Below are 19,834 nucleotides of genomic sequence, written 5' to 3' on the forward strand. Positions count from 1 at the left end.
TGCTGTGTCTATTTTTAGTAAATAGTTTAAACACACGGCAAGTGAAGAGTACAAGAAGCAACTGTGTACCTACATTCAGATTTAACATGTTTACGTTTTGCTGTATTTGCTTTATTTTTCAAGTGTTAAAGAAATAGAACGTTGCAGATAAAGAGTAAACTCCACGTGTCACTCTGCCCCGTCCACCCCTGCCACCAGCTAACCACTACCATGAAGTCGTCTCCACATTTGTTTTTATGCTTTTACGTTTTTCATAAAAGTGTACACCTAAATATCACGTACTGTTGCTTTGTTTAAAATGTACATAAATGCCTTTTGCAATGTGATTTTCCAGCTCTGTTAGTATTTTGTGACCCTCATCAGTGTTGACGTTGTGGACCTGGCCTCGTCATTTTGATGGTTGCTCAATGTGCTATCCAGTGACTGAATAAACCGTAGTCTGTTTGTTCACACCCCTCCATGCAGGCAGTGAGGTTATTTCTGTGTGGGTGTGTGTTTAGTTTCTCAGTTGTGTCCAACTCTTTTCGACCCCATGGACCGTAGCTCGCCAAGCTCCCCTGTCCGTGGAATTCTCCAGGCAAGAATACTGGAGTAGGATGCCATTTCCTACTCCAGGGGACCTTCCCCCCCCCCCAGGGACGGAGCCCACTTCTCCTGCACCTCCTGCATTGGCAGGCTGATTCTTGATGCAGCCACCGGGGAAGCCCTGAGGTGGTTTCTACACTCACCGTTGTGGATGAGCCAGTGTCTTTATCATGAACAGGCTCCTGCTCGCAGCTTTATCGTAAAGAAAATTAGTTCAAGTAAACTTAGTCATTTTGGGGGTTATTTTGGGAAGATATCTGGCTTTGAAAGCATCTGATCTGAGTTCAAATCCCCATTTTGCTTTGTCTTAGCTCAGTGACCTTAGTACAGTTATTTAACTTCTTTGAGCCTCAATTTGTTCACCTACAAAAATATAATTAAAGTATCACAGTTGGGGCTTCCTTTGTAGCTCAGACGATAAAGCATCTGCCTCCAATGCAGGAGACATGGGTTTGATCCCTGAGTTGGGAAGATCCCCTGCAGAAGGAAATGGCAACCCACTCCAGTATCCTTGCTTGGAAAATCTCATGGACAGGTGAGCCTGACGGCTGCAGTCCATGGGGTCACAAAGAGTCAGACACGACTGGGCAACTAACACACACCCACAGCATCACAGTTCCTTGGTTTCAAGGGGATATCGTAGGGCTTGGCTGCTAATGGGTGTTTTGATGAGTGTTGGTTCTCTTTGTTATGAATTGACGGTACTAAATGTTGACTAGAATCAGGAGCATCTGGAGCGTTCATTCACTGATGGCGAGAATGTAAATGGCAGAGCCACTTTGGAAAACACTTGGGTACTTTCTATTAAAAAACTGCTTAAAACAAAAGTTAAATATACACCTACCATATGACCCAGCTATTCTACTCCTGCAGAAATGGAAACATATGTCCACATAAATATTCTAGCAGCTTTATTTTCACTAGTTAAAAAAAAAACTGGGAACAACCTGATTATGCTACAGAAGGTGAATAGATAAACAGTGGTTTATCCATACAATGGAGTACTTCTCAGCAATAAAAAGAATGAACTATTTATACACATAGAGCATGGGTGTACCCCAAGATAATTATGCTGAGATAAGCCAGACAGACAAAAGTATGTAATGCATTTATATAAAATTCTACAAAATGCAAACTAATCTCCTGTGAGAGAAAGCAGATCAGTAGTTGTCTGAGAATGGGAAGGAGGGACTCTGAGAGGCAAGAATTCCCCAGGGACACAGGCATGGTAAATGTGACCTGTATTCATCATGGGTGTGTACATGCGCCAGAACTCACCAGATTTTCACTGAATTGTATAGTTAATTGTATGTTCACTGTGGAAAACTCACAGGTTGTATACTGTGAAAAACTTTTTACACAAAGTAGAAAATTAAACAAGAATGAACAAACTAAGATATATTTCCACATATTTTTAAAAGCTAACAGAGGACTTCCCTGGCGGTCCAGTGGCTAAGACTCTGTGCTCCCAATGCAAAGGACCTAGGCTTGATCCCTGGTCAGGGAACTAAGATCCCACATGCTCCATGGTGTGACCAAAAAATTAAAAATTAATTTAAAAGCTAGCAAGCCTTTAGTGTTAAAGTTGCATTTTGTAAGTGTTTTGACTTGATAATTACAGCCTTGACAAGTTGATTTAAGAGAGGTAAACAATGCCTACGATTCTTTTATCACATGGGTGTTACTTAATTAGGTGTAGTAAGTTCTGTTGAAGTCAAATTACCTAGTCAAATAGGTTTTGAGAAAGAACTGAAATTTGGTTCTTTTAGTATTTAGTGTTCTGCTTTGGCATGTAACAAACACCTAAAGTCAAAGAACCAGTCGTGAATAGTTGACGTTTGTGCCTGTCAGATTGTTCTTGTAGACATAAACGTTGGAAAGTGTTTCTTGATTTCATCGGTGCTTGAACTGTGTTGTGTTCCCAGGATGATTTTTCTCCCACGAGTAAGCTTCAGCGTTTGCTGGCAGAATCCCGTCAGATGGTCACGGACCTGGAGCTGAGCACCCTGCTTCCCATCAGCTCTGAGAATCTCAGCACCAGCAAAAGCGTAAGTTCTTCCTGTTCTTTTGACCCTGAACCTTTTCCGTCATTGTGTGCGAACGTCACTTTCTGTTAGAATGGCAGTGTCTTCTTGTCTGGGGGAAGGGGTTCGCAGCCTGGGTTTAAGGAGGAACAGAATGTTGCCACAGATGCCACCACACCCAGACTTCCTCTTTCAGTTACCTGGGCACATGCATGTACATTCTGGGGGATTTTTAAAAGACATTTTATTATAGAACATTTCAAGTACAGAAGTAGAAAGACTACTTCTAATCCCAGAGTTCCAGTAACCGTCAGCTTTCTGCTGCCTTTGTTTCATCTCCCCCCATCCGTCCCCGTGTTTTCCTAAAACATTTTAAAGCAAACCCTGGACATACTGTCAGGTTTTCCTGGTGGCTCAGTGGTAAGGAATCCACCTGCCAATGCCAGAGATGCAAGAGACATCTTGCATCTTGCATTCCTTTGATCCCTGGGTCAGGAAGATCCCCTGGAGTAGGAAACGGCAAGCCACTCTAGTGTTCTTGCCTGGAAAATCCCATGGACAGAGGAGCCTGGCCGGTAGCTATAATCTGTGGGGTCACACAGAGTTGAACATGACTTAGCAAAAACAACAACAGACATCGTGTGTTTTCACTCATATGTACTTCATTCTATAGCTCTAACAGATAAGGACTTTTATTACACCCAGCCAGATTCACAGTAACTCTTTAGTATTGTCTAATGACTACACTACTTTAAGGTCTCCCCATTTGTCTCAAAAGTATCTTTTTACTGTTTGTTCAAATTAATACTCAATCGAGGTCCGTATTTTGCACTTGAATGAATCTCTGAGGTCTCTCTTCATCACTAACAGTTCCTTCTCCTTCCTTCCCTCCTTCTCTCCTTCCTTCCTCCTCTCTCCTTTCTCTTGTGTCTCATTTTTTAAAAAATATTTGTTTGTTTGACTGTGCTGGGTCTTGGTTGCAGCAGGTGGGATCTGATCTTATTAGTTCCTCAACCAGAGATCGAACCTGGGCCCCCTCCATTGAGTGTAGAGTCTTAGCCACTAGACCACCAGAGAAGTCCCTTCTTTCTTTGTCTTTTGATGCCACTTGTTTGTGGGAGAAGCACTGGGTCATTGTCCCGTAGGTTTGCCCAGGGACTGCGATAGGCTTGATGACTCCATCCTCACTGTTGCGTCACACATACCTCTAGCCTCCAAATTCCTGTAAGCTAGTATTTCTGTCTAGTGACTTGTTGAGACTTGGGGTCAGTTTGGGTTCTTTCTGTTTGCTTTGGCGCTGCGCCCTCCTGGGTGACACCCAGTCTGCCTAGTGCATCCTATCAGGAGGACCCTCGTGTCTGGTTGCCCCACTTGTGGATGTCAGACTTACTGGGGAGACTGTCAGCCTGAGCTTTTTTATTGTAGAGTTTCCCTAAAGTTTACATAATGACTTTTGTGTTTCTTGATTGTTATGCTTTAGATCTGTTGTTTCATTAGGAATTGCAAAATAGTCATTTTCTAAATCTGTCGGTCTTTGGGGAGTGTGTCACACGTTAATTCTAACTGCTTTCTCTGAGCACAGGAACACTGCAGTAGCAGTGATATAAGTGGCCTTGTAGATTCTATAGCCTGACATAAATAGTGAAAAGAACATCGAACTTGAAATCAGGACACTTGAGTCCCAGTTGCCCAGTCTGTAAAATACAAGCTTGGGATGGGTGCTATAAGATTCCAGGTCCGTTAGTTGGATGTGCTGTGGACATAGTTCAAGATACTTGAAAGCCATTGAGTTCAACTTTTTTGTATCCCTGACCAAATAAAATTAAAAAGATCTGCAAGACATTGAAATACCATTTGTTTAAAATTTTTAAATTTATTTTTGGCCGCACTGTGTCTTAGTTGCAGCAGGCAGGATCTTTGCTGTAACAGACAGGATCTTTCATTTCAGCGCACCGGCTTTTCTCTAGTTGTGGCATGAAGGCTTAGGTGCCCTTCTGTCTGTGGGACTTTAGTTCCCCGACCAGGGACGGAACCTGTGCCCCTTCATTGGAAGGTAGATTTTTTTTTTGACTTTTTTACTTTGTATTGGGGTATAGCTGATTAACAATGCTGTGATGGTTTGAGGTGAACAGGGAAGGGACTCAGTCATACATATACATGTATCCATTTCCCCCCCCAAACTCCCCTCCCATTCAGGCTATGGAAGGCGGATTCTTACCACTGGACCACTAGGGAATTTATCGCTGCACCTGGGCTCTCTCCAGTTTTGGTGAGCGGGGCTGCTCTGGCTGTAGTGCCTGGGCTCCTCCTCGCAGTGGTTTCTCTTGCTGCAGAGCACGAGCCCTGTGCACAGGCTCAGTAGCTGTGGTGCATGGGCTTGGTTGCTCTGCAGCATGTGGGATCTTCCCGGATCAGAGATTGAACCTGCGTCTCCTGCATTGGTAGGCAGATTCTTTACCACTGAGCCACCAGGAAAGCCCTTAATGCCTGTATGCAGGCGTGCATATGTGTGAAGTTGGTTCAGTTGTGTCCAAGTCTTTGTGACCCACTGGACTACAGCCCACCAAGCTCCTCTGCCCGTGAGATTCTTCAGATAAGAAGGTTGGAGGGTTGCCATTCCCTTCTCCAGGGGATCTTCCCAACCCTGGGATCGAACCCACGTTTCTTATGTCTCCTGCATTGGCAGGCGGGTTCTTTACCACTAGTGCCACCTGGGAAACACTAGACTCAGTGGTAAAGAATCTGCCTGCCGAGCAAGAGACGTGGGTTCAATCCCTGGGTTGGGAAGATCCCCTGGAGGAGGAAATGGCAACCCACTCCAGCATCCCTGCCTGGGAAATCCCATGGACAGAGGATCCTGGCTGGCTACAGTCCATGGGGTCAAAAAAGAACTGAAACCAACTTAGCTACTGAACAACCACCACCAACATCCCTCTCAAGATATAGAACATCTCCATCATCCCAAAAAGTTCCCTCATGGTCTTTGGAGTGAATCTTTCCCTACCTCCACCCTAGGCAACTACTGATTTGACTTTTATCATTAGAGAATAGTTTTGCCTGTTCTAGAACTTCATATAAATGCAGTGATACAGGTTGTACTGTTACTTTATGACCAACCTAGACAGCATATTCAGAGAAGGCAATGGCAACCCACTCCAGTACTCTTGCCTGGAAAATCCCATGGACAGAGGAGCCTGGTGGGCTGCAGTCCATGGGGTCGCTAGGAGTCGGACATGACTGAACGACCTCACTTTCACTTTTCACTTTGATGCATTGGAGAAGGAAATGGCAACCCACTCCTGTGTTCTTGCCTGGAGAATCCCAGGGAAGGGGGTGCCTGGTGGGCTCTTGTCTATAGGGTCGCACAGAGACAACTGAAGCAACTTAGCAGCAGCAGCAGCAGCAGCAGACAGCATATTAGAAAGCAGAGACATTACTTTGCCAACAAAGGTCTGTCTAGTCAAAGCTATGGTTTTTCCAGGAGTCATGTATGGATGTAAGAGTTGAACTATAAAGAAAGCTGAGTGCCAAAGAATTGATGCTTTTAAACTGTGGTGTTACAGAGAAGACTCTTGAGAGTCCCTTGGATTGCAAGGAGATCCAACCAGTCCATCCTAAAGGAAATCAGTCCTGAATATTCATTGGAAGGACTGATGCTGAAGTTGAAACTCCAATACTTTGGCCACCTGATGCAAAGAACTGACTCATTGGAAAAGACCCTGATGCTGGGAAAGATTGAAGTTGGGAGGAGAAGGGGACGACAGAGGATGAGATGGTTGGATGGCATCACTGACTCAGTGGACGTAGGTTTGAATAAACTCTGGGAGTTGGTGATGGACAGGGAGGCCTGGCGTGCTGCAGTCCATGGGGTCACAAAGAGTTGGACACAACTAAGCGACCAAAGTAACTGACTGACTTACACGTTGTACTCCTTATCTAGCTTCTTTCAGTAGAATTATTTTGAGATCATACGTGTTGCTGTTTATCAGTATTTGCTCTTTTTTGTTGCTGATTAGCATTCCATTGTATGAAAAGAACACAGTTTGTTTATTTGCCTGTTGATGGGCTATTTGGGTTGTTTCCAGTTTTGGACTATCATAAGTACAGCTGTGAACATTTCACACACACAAGCCTTTTTTGTAAATGGACATATGTCTTCATTTCTCTAAGGGTAAATACCTAGAAGTAGAATTGCTAGTAATAGCATTTAAATTTTTAATAAACTGGCAAGTCATTTCTCAGAGTGGTTGGTACCATTTTACGTCCCTCCCAGCCCTGTATGAAAGACCTAGGCTCTCCACAGCCTCACGCAACCATGGTTTTTTTTAAATCATTAATTTTTGGCTGCACTGGGTCTTTGTTGCTGCTCACGGGCTTTCTCTGGTTGTGGTGAGCGGGGCGCTACTCTCTGTGGGGTGCCAGCTCATTGTAGTGGCTTCTCTTGTTGCGGAGCAGAGGCTCTCATGTGCTGGCTCAGTAGTTGAGGCTCAGTAGTAGTTACTCCCTGGCATATGGAGTCCTCCCGGACCCAGCAATCAAACCGTTGTCTCCTGCTTTGGAAGGCAGAGTGTTAACCACTGGCCCACCAGGGAAGTCCCTGGCCTCAGTTTTGTCAGTCCGTCTGATTTTAGCCATTCTAGTATATTTGACATAGCATCTCACTGCCATTGACTAATTTGCATTTTCCTGGTAACCTAACGACAAGCATCTTCATGTGCTCCTTGGCCCTTCAGGTGTCTTCTCCTTCTCCTATGTACTCTGCTTTACCAGCATCTCTAGAATCAGTGAATCAGTTCAGTTCAGTTCAATCATGTCCAACTCTTTGCGACCTCATGAATCGCAGCACGCCAGGCCTCCCTGTCCATCACTAACTCCTGGAGTCCACCCAAACCCACTCAGTGATGCCATCCAACCATCTCATCCTCTGTCGTCCCCTTCTCCTGCCCTCAATCTTTCCCAGCATTAGGGTCTTTTCCAATCAGTCAACTCTTCGCATTAGGTGGCCAAAGTATTGGAGTTTCAACTTCAACATCAGTCCTTCCAAGGAACATCCAGGACTGATTTCCTTTAGGATGGACTGGTTGGATCTCCTTGCGGTCCAAGGGACTCTCAAGAGTCTTCTCCAACACCACAGTTCAAAAGCATCAATCCTTCTGTGCTCAGCTTTCTTTATAGTCCAACTCACATCCATACATGACCACTGGAAAAACCATAGCTTTGACTAGACAGACCTTTGTTGGCAAAGTAATGTCTCTGCTTTTTAATATGCAGTCTAGGTTGGTCATAACTTTCCTTCCAAGGAGTAAGCATCTTTTAATTTCATGGCTGCAATCACCATCTGCAGTGATTTTGGATCCCCCAAAAATAAAGTCAGCCACTGTGTCCCTATCTGTTTGCCATGAAGTGATGGGACCAGATGCCATGATCTTCGTTTTCTGAATGTTGAGCTTTAAGCCAACTTTTTCACTCTCCTCTTTCACTTTCATCAAGAGGCTCTTTAGTTCCTCTTCACTTTCTGCCATAAGGGTGGTGTCATCTGCATACCTGAGGTTATTGATATTTCTCCCGGCAATCTTAATTCCAGCTTGTGCTTCCTCCAGCCCAGCGTTTATTATGATGTACTCTGCATATAAGTTAAATAAGCAGGGTGACAATATACATCCTTAACATATCCCTTTTCCTATTTGGAACCAGTCTGTGGTTCCATGTCCAGTTCTAACTGTTGCTTCTGACCTGCATACAGATTTCTCAGGAGGCAGGTCAGGTGGTCTGGTATTCCCATCTCTTTCAGAATTTCCCACAGTTTATTGTGATCCACACAGTCAAAGGCTTTGGCGTAGTCAATAAAGCAGAAATAGATGTTTTTCTGGAACTCTCTTGCTTTTTTGATGATCCAGCGGATGTTGGCAATTTGATCTCTGGTTCCTCTGCCTTTTCTAAAACCAGCTTGAACATCTGGAAGTTCATGGTTCACGTATTGCTGAAGCCTGGTTTGGAGAATTTCAAGCATTACTTTACTAGTGTGTGAGATGAGTTCAACTGTGTGGTAGTTTGAGCATTCTTTGGCGTTGCCTTTGGGATTGGAATGAAAACTGACCTTTTCCAGTCCTGTGGCCACTGCTGAGTTTTCCAAATTTGCTAGCATATTGAGTGCAGCACTTTCACAGTATCATCTTTCAGAATTTGAAATAGCTCAACTGGAAATCTATCACCTCCACTAGAATCAGTGAATAATACATTGGAAAATATATGACATCTGAAGGCAGTATTTTTGCCAACTAAATGATTATCTGATTCTAGCTGTAGGATGTTAAACAAGAGATTTAATCACTTTCCCTCTCCTGTGAAAGGAATGGTTGTGATGAGATCTCTTTTCTGGATCTTTCCAGCTCAAAAATCCTTTTAAACCAAGTTTTCAGTAACCTTTTCACTAACCTGAAGTGTCTTTAAGTCCTTTGCCCATTTTAAATATGAGTTGTCGATATTTCCTAGGAAGATTTTTTTCTTGACAAAATCTTTGCAGCATCCGGGAAGTTGTTTCTTTACATTGGGGTAGAACATTTTTAAGTATTGGTAAGAGTTTTTAAAGTTTTTAACAGCATTTATTGAGGTATAGTTCACCTATCCATAACCTTCCCCCATGTAGAAGTGTACAATTCAGTGCTTTAGTATATTTACAAAGTTGTGCAACCGTCACCATGATCCAGCTTTAGAACATTTTCATCATTCCAGAAGAACCTTGCACCCACTGGCAGTTACTCCCCATTTTACTTTCCCCCTGCTTCAGGCTGACGTTCATCTACTTTCTGTCCTTGCGGATTTGTTGGGCAGAGATTTTTTCATCAGAGTTTGTTGAATAGAATTCAGAAGACCCATAAATTTTGATTGGGGGGTAAAAATTACACATTAGGTTATTTTTGTTAATCTCTAATTGAAATAGAGCACTTCCTTCAATTACGAATATAGGAAATAAGCCATCATCATACCTGCTACTTATGATCTTGTCATTAGTAGAAATAACAAATTCCTACCACATTGCAGTTATTACTGGTATCTTGAAATAGCATGTACACTAAGTACTGTGTCAGAATTACAGACCATTAGGCCTACTGCTAGACCTTATTATTTAATGCACTAATAAAGAAGGCTATATACTATTGTACACAGTCTTATTTAGTGTTTTGATAACCACAGTTATAGCTGCCATAATGCAACATATGGGTTCCTAAAAATCACCACACAATGAAAAAACTGCCCAATAAAAACCATACAGTTTATGGGGAAAATGGGATTAGGAGCATAGCCTCAAAACCTTTTTCACTGACACATCTTTAAAAGGACATTTAAATCGTAGGACAGCTTTATGCATGTTAAATACTTAAGAAACGCACAAATATTGCCATAAATGCGGCACTTTACCCTGGAAGAGCCCTGAAGTTTGCAGGTAGCATTGGGAGTCGGAGAGGTTGCAGTCTGTGGCTCACTGGAACGTGGTAGAAGGAGGGTGACTGGATGGAAAGTGGTAGCAGTAGGTGTGGATGTGTTTCATGACACCCCGGGCTGAGGGCTGGTGGGCGTTGGAGGGGTCTGGAAGTAGGGGTGTGTATATTCCTACGTGACCCAGCCCAGTTCACCTAGGTTTCTTGTGGACAAAAATTACGCATTAACAAACGCACACAACTCAAGTCATTCTTACATATATCAGATGAGTTGGAACACATTCGTGTTTTCAAAACAATTGTCATAGCAGAACCAACTATACTTCAGAATCATCCTTCTGACAGCTTCTACTTGCCCTCATGGCCTCCGGTGTTTCTCTTAACCTCCTCTTTGGGGTTTCGGGTTAATTCCTCAGATGTAATCAGGAGCTCCCTCACTTTTGTCCTCATAGCACCGCTGGGGTGTGTGTGTCAGAGTGCATGTCCCAGCACATGACAGCTGGGAACGTCCATGGGTCTCTGCTCCCGCTTTAGCCCCTTTGGGAGCCTCCATCACTCATCCTGGCCTCCACCCCCCGGTGTAGCACAGGCCATGCCTGCTACAGAGTATGCTTGGTAAATACCGTGAATGGAGCTGGTAGGAGAGTTCAGGAAGAATGCAGAAGGGTGACCACAGGTGCAGACGGAAAAAGTGCTACAGCTTTTCAAGTTTGGTGAAAACTTGGTTTAAGAGAATTTTTGAGCTAGAAAGATCCAGAAGAGAGATCTCATCACAACCATTCTTTTTACAGGAGAGGGAAAGTGATTAAATCTCTTGCTTAACATCCCGCAGCTAGAATCAGAAAATCATTTAGTTGGCAAAAATACTGCTTTCAGATGTAATATATTTTCCAATGGATTATTCACTGATTCTAGAGATGTTGGGAGAGCAAAATTTAACTAACAGAAATCTACTTGGCAATGCACTTTGCAAATTCTGCCCCTCTGGTCCTTTGAGTGGAGTATTGCTGGTTACAGAAAAAGTAAATAATTTTGTAAAAAATTCTTCATTTTTGCAGCAGGGAAGCAGGATAAGTTCTGCGCAGCCTGTCTGCTTCCCCAGGATTTTGCCATCTGTCGCTAAAGACAAGGGTCTTAATTGAAAGCCTGTTTCTGCAATAGGCACTCTCACATTGCTGGGGAAGCACAAAGTGTTTCCGTCCTTCTGGCAGGGAACCCGTCGATGTCCAAAACTTGCCCGGGCAGCATCACTTTGGGACTCTCTCATTCACACACAGCTGTGTGTATGTAAAATGGTATATGGACAAGTTTTTCATGGCAGCCTTGCTTTATTTTTATATTATTATTTTAAAAATATTTATTTTTACTTATTCATTTATTTGGCTGCACCAGGTCTTAGTTGTGGCATATGAACTCTTAGTTGCAGCTTGTGGGATCTAGATTCCCCGATGAGGGATCGAACCTAGGCCCCCTGCTTGGGAGCGTGGAGTCTTAGCCACTGGACCACCAGGGAAGTCCCATGGCAGCATTGCTTTATAACAGCCAAAGTTAGGAACTGATCTAAGTGTCCAGCAAGAAGAATCTGAATGAATAGCTGTGGCCTGTCCACCTGATGGAATATTACCCTGAGACAGAATAGGAAGGTCCTAGGTGTGGAGATGTTTCCAGGATGTTCAATTCAGTCGTTCAGTTGTGTCCGACTCTGCGACCCCATGGACTGTAGCACACCAGACTTCCCTGTCCATCACCAACTCTGAGAGCTTGCTCAAACTCATGTCCATTGAGTTGATGATGCCATCCCCCCATCTCATCATCTGTCATCCCCTTCTCCTCCTGCCTTCAGTTTTTCCCAGCATCAGGGTCTTTTTCAGGATGTACTAGTGAGTGAAAGGAGACAGGATCCTGAAAGGTTCATGTGGTATTCTACATATGAGGTGGGAACAGGAATCTGTCTATGTATATATGTTCAAACCATGCTCTTTAAAAAACATTAATTTAAAAATAGAGGAAAAAAAATATAAAAATAAAAATAGAGGAAAAAAAGGAATGAGTGAGACAGCACAGCTGCCGCACCACCAGCAGCAGGCCTCCTGTGGGGTGGGGTGGGTTTCAGTTTCAGCCTGAAACTGAGGTCAGAGTTTTGACCCGAACACAGGACTCAGTTTCCTCATCAGTAGTTGGCAGCTGTTGGGATTACCTGTCAAGGTTCTTAACCTTGTCTGTGGCAGGCTGGATCCTTTTTAGAATCATCTTTTAAATTTTATTTTGGTATCATTTTTAAAAATTTATTTTTTTGTTTTTGGCTGTGCCGCAAGGCGTGGAAGTGTGGAGTCTTAACCACTGGACCACCAGGGAAGTCCCCCCTAGAATCATGAAGTAAAATACATCATATTGTAAAGTACATAGGAAGGCTATCCCAGTAGAGAGCAAAGCAGCGTGATTAAGAGCCCAGGGGTCTGGAAGCACCGAGAAGAATCCTAACGTGGCTCAAAGGCTGGCCCTGTGGGAAGATGAGGCGGCTGAGCAAGCCCAGGTTCACCACTGGAGTCTACCAGTGTCTTTCCAAGTATCCTCCTCCTCCTCTTTCCATCTTCTTTTTTAATACCTCCCCCAAGCCTGACCATGTTATGCCCTCAGGAGGCACCGTGCTGAATTAAAGCGTTGCTGAGTTGTGGAGTCTTCTTGTGACCCTTGTCCTCACTGCAGGCTCACCGCAGAGTCTATATTAAGGCTGACAGAGAGCCAGTTATATCTGGGCGTTAGCTGACTCCCAGGGTTTAGCCATAACACGCATACGGTAAAGCAAACAGAACATTCCAACTGCAGGCTTAGAGACAGAGGGGCCCCATGCATGAGCAGGAAGTCAGTCCATCTTTGTTGGCTGGATGGATGATGGTTGTATGAAATTGCTTCATTGTATTTCATTAATTCCCTACGGTCTTTTAAAGGCATTTCTGCTGTATTTGTGTATTGTCCTCCTAAGTATTTTCTTGTTCCATCCTGGGTACTCATTTGGGAATTGTTTTGTAGAATATGGAAGTCTCAGAAGAGTCAGCTGAAAAAAATACCCCTCTCGGTAACTGAAGAAAACAAAAGTTAACCTCAGTGTTCATTGTGATCATGGGTAAGTCACCTTTCCTTATCTCACCTTATATTTATATTTAATAAGTAACTTGGGAATGTTGATAATCTAGAAGCACGGCAATGAGTTTGACCTGTAGTCCTTTCTCTTTTGCCTGACCTATTTATACACACCTTCTAAATTTAATCAGAGTCAAATGTCAGTTACTTATAAGAGAAATGCAGATCAAAAAGTTCTTGTTCTCAGTACCTAGAATTTTAAGCCTAAAGAAGTGAATGCATATAGCTTTCAAACTCCCATGTCAGCATTTCATCCGAATGTCTGTCTGGAAAGAAGTCTTTCCATGGGGTTTTGAGTCTTCTGAAAAAGGCTTATTGACCCAGGAAGCACTTTCTTGATTTGTGTTTCCTCCTATCGAACCTTCATTTCCTATGCCAAGTTTCTTTAGAAGCCAGTTTGATAAGTTAAAATATAAAATCATCTCAGTTGTTTTCCACTTAATCATAAGAACATCTTTTATGATTGTGAATGCCCCAAGCATAAGCAGCCCTCTCTCCGTCTTCCTTCTCTTTCCTGAGAAATCTTCATGTTTATAATAGTTCGCATGACCTTATGTTGTTGAGAATCAAGACTGTATAGTTCTTTTTTTTTTTAGAAGCTGGGAGCTTATCGCACACCATCCAGTGCCCATTGATTTTGATTTGATTAACTCTGTTTCCTTCCCACAGAAGCTGATTTCTCATCCATGTGGAAGGCAGGAAGCAGACATCCATACCTAATACTTAGCCTTGAAAACAAAAAGAGGATGGTAATCCTTTGTAAGCAACATCTAATACCAAAGGGGAGCTGAAACCGAAAGTTAATTTTTAAACATCTGTATCTTGTTTGTCTTCAGGTTAGCCATTTTCATGTGGAAGAAATATTTTTCATGTGGAAGAAATGGGACCTAATTGTATATTACATGTAATATGCCACCTTGGAATTTATGCTAACAGAGAAAAAGCCTTCTCTATAAAGATGCTGACTCTGGTTAAATACTCCAGAAGCTCTTTAAAAGTGTGAACATCAAATAGAGAATCCATGCATAAAAAATGCTGTTTTAGCCATCTGATTTTTTTAAACCTGTACAAACATTTACATTATAGCCAGTAGCTTATGGGCGTCAGCTCCAAATATATGAGAAATAGTGTTCCCTTGTAGTTTTAGCCCTGAACTTGGCTATGTAAATAGCCATAAAGTGATATGATATAAAACCTTTTTAACTGCAAACTATCTCTTGGGTTCCTGACAGTCGAGGTCCTTCTGTCCCAAAAGCTGAGCAGAGCTCCCTCTTGTCTGGATCAGTAGTAGTCCCATCAACTTATACAAACCAAAGCTCGCTGGAAGATCAAGTTTTATATGCATTTTTTTTTAAATCCTTGAAGACTGAAACTTCTGTTTTAACCTGTAAAGTAATTTAATTTTTTAAAAAATATAATGATCAGCTTCAGTCAATAAAAAATATTTTTAATAATAAAAATAGTTTTGGGGGGTTTCTTTTTCTGACACAGAAGCGAAATAAGGAAGGTTACTCTCTTGAAACCAAACCTGGCAAGTTAATTTCCTGAGGAATGGGAGTGCAGTTTTTTTAAGCATTGCCGATATCAAAGTTCTGTTGTGCTGTATCAATGCCCCTTTGTTAAAAGGTTTCAGTGCTACTTCAGAGATGATTTTCATGAGAGTGGAGGAGCCACCCCATTTAGCCTTTTTAATGAGGGTGCTGAAAAGAGAAACTGGGTGAAGTTTGGCTATGTTCTTTATAAACGCTTGCTTTCTTCCCAGGCTAGGCTGGTTTATACCGGGCAAAACTGAGAAAGGTGCTGTGTATAGTCGATTGTGAACCATTGCCTCCAAGTTAGAAACCCAAAATGTCCCTGGAGAGGCCGACTTTCTGTCTGAGAAACAAAATATTAAATTTTCTCCTTCTCTTCATGATACGTTCACGGCTGCACATCAACTTACCTAGTGAAAAGAGAGAACACTGATGAGATGCTAAGAACAATTTCAGGGACCTGAAGGATTTGAAAAAAGTCCAGTTGTTTTGTAACTAAATGTCTTTTAGCTCATAGAGTTATAGTATCTACCCATACCTATTCTTACCCATCCACATTCTTGTGTATTACAGTACACGATTTCAAAAATGGAAGCCTTAGTATTATCAATTTATCTCTCTCAACCCTAGTTATTTAAGTCCATAAGCGATTTCTGTGAAAGAGAGGCAGCCTTTGGTTACAAGATAAAGCTAGACTTCAGCCTTTATATTTTGTCATCAATATATTTCATCTTGAGAGGGGAATTCCCTGGCAGTCCAGCGGGTAGGACTCTGTTTTCACTGCCAAGGGTGAGGGTTTGATTCCTGCTTGGGGAAGTGGTTTTTCTGGTAGTCATGTATGGATGTGAGAGTTGGACTATAAAAAAAAAGCTCAGCGCCGAAGAATTGAAGATTTTCAACTGTGGTGTTGGAGAAGACTCTTGAGAGTCCTTTGGACTGCAAGGAGATCAAACCAGTCAATCCTAAAGGAGATCAGTTCTGAATATGCATTGGCAGGACTGATGCTGAAGCTGAAATTCCAATATTTTGGCCATGTGATGCGAAGAACTGACTCATTTGAAAAGACCCTGTTGCTGGGAAAGATGGAAGGCAGAAGGAAAGTGGGACGACAGAGGATGAGATAGTTGGATGGCATCACCAACTCGATGGACTTGAGTTTGAGCAAGCTCCAGGAGTTGGTGATGGACAGGGAAGCCTGGCGTGCTGCAGTCCATGGGGTCACAAAGTCGAACACAACTGAGCAACTGAACTGAACTGGGGAAGTGGGATCCCATAGGCCATGCAGAGTGGCCAAAAAAGGAGGCAACTGAATTGTACTATAATTTGCCTGCCAGAAATTATCTCAGCCTTCAAAAGAGACTGATGGAAGAGTATTTTTAGAGTTTGTGAACAGATCTATTAAATACAAATAACCCAAAATAAAGAAATTCTGAATAAAGATAATACTGAAATTCTGAATACAAGATAATATTTAACAGTTTTACCTAAAAACTGCTAATAAAATGCAAAGGATTGAGGGTCACTATGGGGTAAGCTTGGTTTATTTCAGGAAACGTGGCTGAGGTTTAGAACCTTGTGTGTGTGTTAATCACTCAGTCGTGTCCGACTCCTTGTGACAATATAGACTATAGCCCACCAGGCCCCTCTGTCCATGGGATTTTCCAAGCAAGAATACTGGAGTGGGTGGTCACTTCCTTCTCCAGGGGATCTTCCCGACCCAGAGATTGAACCTGGTTCTTCATTCGCAGGCAGGTTCTTTACCATCTAAACCACAAGGGAAGCCCCAGAACTTTGTGTATACCATTGATCCTGGGGTTGTTCTTGGTGACCTTGACCTGAGATTTTTCTTCTCTGATTAGATACCAGTAGCTTAAGTGGCTGTTTCAAAGCCATGCATTTTTGTTTCTCTTGAGCCGTGTGATGACAATTCTGTTGGGGTCCATTTCAAAAAGGTTCATCATTCTAGGCCAAACAGAATCATCATAGTAACCACTTCATACGTGATATAGAACAATGAATACAATCAGATTAAGAAACCAGACACATTAATCAGAACCACAGCTGACAAGGTAGGTTAAAAACCAGAATGGTCTTTGAGAGAACTTCATCAAATGAGGGCACATTAGTCAGTCCTGTAAATGATGATTTCTGGGTCCTCAGCCAAAAGCACGCTTAAGAGGTCTAGCAAAGAGACAAAATAATTTGAGCTCGCATTAAATATTGTTTTGCTGGCCACTGTAGACACAACAGGGAGCAAAGCAGACTCAATCTTTGTTTACAGTCTAGTGGAAGTTGTTTAGTTGTTAAGTCATGTCCAGCTCTTGTGTGACCCCATGGACTGTAGCCCCCCAGGATCCTCTGTCCCTGGGATTTCCAGGCAAGAATACTGGAATGGGTTGCCATTTCCTTCTCCAGGGGAGCTTCCTGACTCAGGGAGCAAACCCATGTCTCCTGATTTGGCAGATGGGTTCTTTACCACTGAGCCACCAGGGATGCCCATCTAGTGGGAGAGACAGATCTTAATCAAATAATCGCAAATAGGTTGTGAAAAACTGGTAAGGGCTACAAAAAATAAAGCTTTGAGCTACTGTGTCAGCATACAATAGGGGCATAGGTCAAGCGTGGAGGGTTCAGGGAAGGCTTCCCTGAGGAAGTGACATCTGAACTAAGCCTAAAGATGAGTAGATGCTGACTGGCAAACAGGAGGGAAAAGAGCATTCCAGATAAATGGTAACAGCATGTGCAAAGGCCCTGAGGTAGAAAGGAGCACGATACATTTTCTGACCTGATGGACTAGGATGAAGCAAGGTGAGTCAGGAAAGAGACGCTGGGACACCAGATCAGACACATGTCAGTGAGGCAGCGTGGGAATTGCAGTGCCATCACTTAGTAAGTCCAATGATGTAAACTCTACTGTTTGTTTTCTTGGTTTTCCTTGTGAGTGAGTGAAGTCGCTCAGTCGTGTCCGACTCTTTGCGATCCCATGGACTGTAGCCCACCAAGCTTCTCTATCCATGGGATTCTCCAGGCAAGAATACTGGAGTGGGTTGCCATTTCCTTCTCCAGGGGATCTGCCCAACCCAGGGACTGAACCCAGGTCTCCCACATTGCAGGCAGACGCTTTAAACTCTGAGCCACCAGAGCCTTGTAATCAGGTCTAAGTTATCCAGTTATCCTAAATGCTCCTAAATATCCAATATCCTAAATGCTTTGCCCTTGTAATGGCCCAGGGGAAGCATTAAACAGCACTGGAGATATGCGACAAAAAGCAGAATCTCAGCCGAATAGTGACAGCCAGTTTTCGAATCAGGTCTCCTGCCTGAAGGGGTTCTCACAAGGGACCTGACAAATTGAGGGTGGGGAAGATTGTGTCCTTGTGTCCGTAGGAATGCTCTTTCATAAAACTCAGCCGTATGTTGATGTGCCAAATTACGGCGGACTCTGTATTTTTTCAGCTCCTTCATTCCACACACATTTTTGCTGGATGTTACTAAGCACCACCAGGATAAAACTTGAGTAAGGCAGGGAACCCCCTGGTGGTCCAGTGATCAGGGAACTCAGATTGCACAGTCTCTACTGTGTAACCAAAAATTACTAAAAAAAAAAAGTAAGACAGGGTGGTCCTTGCCCTCCAGCTGCTCAAATATCTTTCTTACAAACAGATCAATCATAATTCATTAGAGATGTCTTTAACAAAGTACTCTGGGATCCCAACAGTATTGAGCACAGCTCCTGGCACAGTTATCAACCCTTTATTATTGATAGGAATGGTAGTTGGTTGCTGACCTTAAGTCCCTGTGGCAGACATTGCTTTTTTTTTTTTTTTTTTTTAATTTATTTTTTGGCTGTGCCACATGGCGCATGGGATCTTAGTTCCCTGACCAGGGATTGAACACATGCCCCCTGCATTAGGAGCTCAGGGTCTTAACCACTAGGCCTGCAGGGAAGTCCCAAGTCCCTGTGGCAGACATTCTAAACCCAGAAGGGGTGTTGCCTGGTTTGAAAGAAGATGCATGAAGGTCACATAATACGCGCTTTTGTTGAATGTGGAAAAAGGTGTTTGAGAAACAGCTGGTCTGGAGCCTGCAAATCCCTTTCCTGTAGGCCTTCTTTCCCCACAGCTATTGACTAGGGGCTGAGGGTTAAAATGAAATAATACACACAAAGGATTTTACCTAGTGCCTAGCAAATACTAAGCATTCAGTAAATATTAGCTGTGCTTAGTCGCTCAGTTATGTCCTATTGTTTGGAACCCCATGGTCTGCAGCCCGCCAGGCTCCTCTGCCCATGGGGATTCTCCAGGTGAGACTCCTGGAGTGGGTTGCCACGCCCTTCTTCAGGGTACCTTCCCAACCCTGGGATGGAACCCAGGAACCCAGGTTTCCTGCATTGCAGGCAGTTTCTTCACTGTCTGAACCAACAGGGAAGCCCAAATATTAGCTATTGTTATTTTATTGTAAAGAAGATTTTCGGTGATTAGAATTCGATTAAAGCGGGGTTATTTCCTCTTTATAAGGGAGTAAGAGGAAAGCCTTGTTAAATACATCTTTCAAGTTCCCAGTGTCAGCTCCGGGACTAGACAGTGAGGAACCAGTGAGGTTACAGAAGGGGTCCAGCAAACAACATTCAGGGTTATGTAGGTGTCACCTTCCCACTTCAAGGAGTGTCCTTAGTTTTGGGTGATTTCACACCTATACTCTGAGAGGAAAGCTGAGGCCAGCAGAAACAAAATAACCATTTGAGAGCATACCTGTGATTTAAAAAGAAAAAAAAAAACTTTAATTTTGTGACTGGTAATTTTAGAAGCAAACCAGTAATAATATTAAAAAAGAAAAGAAAAAAAAAGACTCACATCACCTCCTGTGGCATCTGCTGCATGCTTGACGACCCAGCTCTGGGTTGGTCAGAGCTGTCTCCAGGCTGTCCCAGCCCTGGCTCTCTCGGTCAGGTTCTCAGCTCTAGGAGGGTCTCTGAAAAGTCATCCCACAGTCCCGCGTTGATTACAGCTGCAGTTACGTTACACCTGGGCTTCCCAGCTGACGCTGGTGATAACACTCCTGCCAATGCAGGAGAAGTAAGGGACAGCGGTTCGATCCCTGGGTCGGGAAGATCC

General features: G+C 43.2%; 1 protein-coding gene across 3 annotated transcripts in view; it reads left to right on the top strand.

Moving 5' to 3' along the window:
- The window catches only part of CCDC62 (coiled-coil domain containing 62), a 41,240-nt gene extending 26,591 nt beyond the window's left edge, over positions 1-14,649 (top strand). For all 3 annotated transcript variants that reach the window (XM_018061331.1, XM_018061332.1, XM_013970643.2), the window contains 3 exons: positions 2,511-2,633; positions 13,079-13,172; positions 13,859-14,649. In XM_018061331.1, the coding sequence (XP_017916820.1) occupies positions 2,511-2,633; positions 13,079-13,132 (177 nt within the window). In that variant the 3' untranslated portion in view covers positions 13,133-13,172; positions 13,859-14,649. The remainder of the gene's footprint in view (positions 1-2,510; positions 2,634-13,078; positions 13,173-13,858) is intronic.

This window comes from Capra hircus, chromosome 17 (assembly GCF_001704415.2).
Source record: "Capra hircus breed San Clemente chromosome 17, ASM170441v1, whole genome shotgun sequence".
Lineage (NCBI taxonomy): Eukaryota > Metazoa > Chordata > Mammalia > Artiodactyla > Bovidae > Capra > Capra hircus.